The 4,012-nt window shown below is 37.9% G+C and overlaps 1 protein-coding gene across 1 annotated transcript; it reads right to left on the bottom strand.

The window, feature by feature from the left end:
- Positions 1 to 855: 855 nt before the first annotated feature.
- Positions 856 to 3,736, bottom strand: LOC140010692 (uncharacterized). Its single transcript, XM_072058009.1, has 5 exons — positions 3,659 to 3,736; positions 3,241 to 3,595; positions 2,185 to 2,808; positions 1,889 to 2,019; positions 856 to 1,575 (listed from the first exon to the last, which is right to left on the bottom strand). The coding sequence occupies exons 1-5, from the start codon at positions 3,734 to 3,736 to the stop codon at positions 856 to 858; spliced, it is 1,908 nt and encodes a 635-aa protein (XP_071914110.1).
- Positions 3,737 to 4,012: the final 276 nt, after the last annotated feature.

Raw genomic sequence — 4,012 nt, 5'->3', positions numbered from 1 at the left:
ATGTTTTTCTCCGGATCTCCTCCAATTCTTGCAAGTCCAACTTTCAATGAGCACCAGTCTCCTCTAAATTCATATTACACTGCTTTATCATCCATAAGGGCTTGTGCTCAAATTCCATTGGGAGGTGACACAGCTTCTTGAATATTAATCTATAGGGTGATATCCCTATAGGAGTCTTATACGCCGTTCAATAGGTCTAAAGTGCATCTTTCAACTATTGACTCCAATCCTTCCTATCGGGTCACACCAGTTTTTCTAAGATAGATTTGATTTCTCGATTCGATACTTCGGTTTGGCCATCGGTTTGAAGGTGGTATGATGTTGAGACCTTGTGGAGCACACCATACCTTCGAAATAGTGTAGCTATGGTATTATTGTAGAAATGCATCCCCCTGTCACTAACAATGGTTCTTGGCATCCCAAAATGCACAAAAATATTGGACTTAATAAAATATGAAACCACTTTTGAATCATTAGTCCGGGTGGCTTTAACTTCCACTTATTTAGAAACATAATCAACTGCCAAGATGATATAAAGAAACCAAACGACATGGGAAAAGGGCCCATAAAGTCAATCCCTCATACGTCAAAAATTTCAACAAAAAACATTGAAATTTGAGACGTCAGATCTCTACGAAAAATATTACCTATGTTTTGACATCTTTCACACGACTTACAGAGCATGTAGGCATCATTAAATAGTGAAGGCCAGTAGAACCCGTTTTCTAACACCTTACGAGCTGTTTTCTTAGGTCCAAAGTGACCTCCATAGGCAAAAGAATGAAAAAAAGTTAAGATTGAGTGATATTCATTCTCACTTACGCACCTTCGCATTACTTGATCAGCACAATGCTTCTACAGATACGGGTTGTCCCATATGTAGTATTTAGCATCGCTCTTTAACTTGTCCCCTTTTGCTTTGGACCAACCTGCATGTAATTTGCCAACTATTAGGTAATTAACTAAATCAACATACCAAGGCAATTTAGAATTTAGAGAAAATAATTGTTCATCAGGGAATGTATCTTTCAATGGCACGTTCTCCTCTCCAACTGATATGCGACTTAAATGGTCAGCTACCAAATTCTCCGAACCACTTTTATCCCTTATCTCCAGATCAAATTCTTGCAAGAGCAATATCCACCTTATCAGCCTCGATTTTGCATCTTTCTTGGTTATTAGGTACCTCAATGTTGTATGATCAGAAAATACAATAACTTTACCACCTAATAAATATGACCTGAATTTTTCTAAAGCAAAAATAACTGTTAAAACTTTCTTCTCAGTAGTGGAGTAATTCAATTGACCTCTACTCAAGGTTCCGGACGTGTAGTAGATGACGTGAGTTGCTTTTCCTATTCTCTGCCCTAACACTACTCCCACTGCATGATCACTAACATCATACATGATCTCAAATAAGAGATTCCGGTCAAGAGGTTGGATGATCAGTGATGATGTCAACAACTCCTTTAACTTGTCGAATGCTCTCTTACACTCGACATTGAACTGAAAGGCCACATCTTTTTGTAAGAGTTTGAACAGAGGAGCTCCAGTCTTTGAGAAATCCTTATGAACCTTTGGTAGAAACCTATATGTCCAAGAAAAAAATGCACTTCCCGCACACTCGCGGGGTAAGGTAAGGTAGATATAATGTCTATTTTAATTTAATCAATTTCAATACCCTTAGAAGACACTACGTGACCTTGAACTATCCCATACTCAACTATAAAATGACATTTTTTCAATTAAACACGAGATTAGTTTATATACATTTCAAGAAGATCAATTTCAGGTTATCTAGACAATTATCAAAACTATCACCATATATACTAAAGTCGTTCATGAAAATCTCAATAATTTTCTTAACATATTCTGAAAAAATGCTCACCATACATCTCTGAAATGTTGCAGGAACATTGCACAATCCGAAAGGCATTTGCCTGTATACGAAAGTTTCAAATGGGCACGTGAAGGTGGTTTTCTCTTGATCTTCCAGTGCGATTGCAATTTGAAAATACCCTAAAAACCCATTTAAAAAACTATAGTAAACTCAACAAACTAATCGTTCAATCATTTGGTCAATAAAAGGAAGTCAAAAATGGTCTTTTTTCATGATAACGTTTAATTTCTGGTTGTCGATACACTGCCGCTATCCAGTGGGTTTGTGTATTGGCATGAGTTCACCCTTCTGGTTGGCCTCCACTGTCACTCCTGCTTTCTTTGGAACTACCTGTACCGAGCTCATCCATGGGCTATCTGATATTGCATATATGATCCCCACATCCAGCAGCTTTAGTATTTCGTTCTTCATCACTTCCATCATAAGGGGATTGAGCATCTTTTGAACTTGCCGTATAGATTTGGCATCTTCTTCGAACCTTATTCGGTGCATACATACAGAGAGGCTGATGCCCTTAATGTCGGTGATAGTCCATGCTATTGCTTGCTTGTGATCTCTAAGAATTTGGATTAATTTTTCTTCTTGGATTTCCAACAGTCGCGTCGAGATAATCAATGGAAGCATTTCCTTCTTGCCCAAGTAAGCGTATTTCAAGTGCTTTGGCAGAGATTTTAATTCAAACACAGGTACCTGCACCACAGACGGTAATACCCTTTGGTGAGATTTGGGCACGAAAATAAGTGCGAGCTCATACCTCGTCGTCTTGACTGGCAACGATTGCAATGCTCCAATTGTATTTTTCAGATCTTTACTCAATTCTTCCTCATGAGTTGTGTTTAACTCGAGGTACTTGGTTAAAACAACTTCTAACTCATCCCTGCCAATAATTTCAAGCACTTCCTGCACCGCTGAGTCAATAGCACTCATAGAAAAAACAGAGTTAAAATTAGAGTTCGAGGGGTATTTCATGGTCTCAAAGATATTGAAATGAATAATTTTTTCATCAAATTTCATGGACAAGGTACCCTTATTAACATCAATTTTAGTTTGGATTGTGAACAAAAGAGTCTATCTAATAGCAAAGGTAAAGGGTCGGGGGAATGATCATTATTTATGTTAAGTACATAAAAATCAGTTAGAAATTTTAACCAACACATCATCGACCAACCTATCAGGATAAGCATTCGTTCGATCAGTTAATTGGATTATTATCCTAGTTTCTTTTAACGGATCTAAGTTCAAAGAAGTATAGATAGATTTAGACATTACTGATGTTCCTAGGTCCAACATGACATTTCTAATCAAAGTATTACCTATTTTACAGGGGATAATGAACATACTTGGATCTCCGCACTTCGGTGGAAGTTTCTTCTGTAGAACCGCTGACACGTTCTTCCCCAAAATAACTCTTTCGTCTCCTCTCAATTTTCTTCGGTTGACGCAAAAATCCTTCAAAAACTTTGTATACTTCGACACTTGTTTGGTTGCATCTAGCAGAGGAATGTTGATCTCTACTTTGCGGAATACGTCCAAGATCTCTTTCTCCTTGTCTTGATTCTTTGGTTTCTCCAACCTACTAGGAAAGGGAAGCGGATTAGCTTTAAGTTCAATGATTGGGTTAAGGAGTATCACTGGATTTATGCCATTTATGTCCTCTGCCTCAAGTCCTTTCTCGATCTTTTCTTCATCCTTGTCCTTTGGAATCACGAGTTCGAATCCCTAAATTTCCTTTCCACTCCTTAAGGTCATTGCACTTACGTTCTTTAGGTTCAATTCAGGTTGAAACAACAATTTTTCATGAACTTGGGACTCCAGACGGTTGATTGATATTGCCATCTGACTACTCTGACTCTGTATCGCTTACATCTGACCCATTTGATTCCTTATATTTTATAGGTCAGATTTCATCTTTTGTTGACTAGCAATTAATTGTTTCAACATTTCTTTCAAAGACGGGCCTGAATTTGGAGGAAGTGGTGGCTGTCGAGGTTGGTATTACTGTTGATATCCTTGCTGTCTATTCGGTGCAAAATTTGATTGTCTATTTCCCCCATAATTGAGGTTATGGTGATCTCTCCAACCCGGATTGTACATGTTAGGGTACGAATCATA

This window comes from Coffea arabica, chromosome 7c (genome assembly GCF_036785885.1).
Source record: "Coffea arabica cultivar ET-39 chromosome 7c, Coffea Arabica ET-39 HiFi, whole genome shotgun sequence".
NCBI lineage: Eukaryota > Viridiplantae > Streptophyta > Magnoliopsida > Gentianales > Rubiaceae > Coffea > Coffea arabica.
The sequence above is the reverse complement of the archived record's forward strand: the minus strand, read 5'-3'. Positions and strand labels throughout refer to the sequence as shown.

What these genes read in the sequence shown, in the direction of transcription:
- LOC140010692 (XM_072058009.1), bottom strand. Translation starts at nt 3,736, where the DNA reads ATGGCAATATCAATCAACCGTCTGGAGTCCCAAGTTCATGAAAAATTG. An exon ending in CTGAATTGAACCTAAAGAAC is followed by an intron (nt 3,596 to 3,658) that starts GTAAGTGCAATG and finishes GTGATTCCAAAG; the next exon opens with GACAAGGATGAAGAAAAGAT. An exon ending in ACCGAAGTGCGGAGATCCAA is followed by an intron (nt 2,809 to 3,240) that starts GTATGTTCATTA and finishes CTATTGACTCAG; the next exon opens with CGGTGCAGGAAGTGCTTGAA.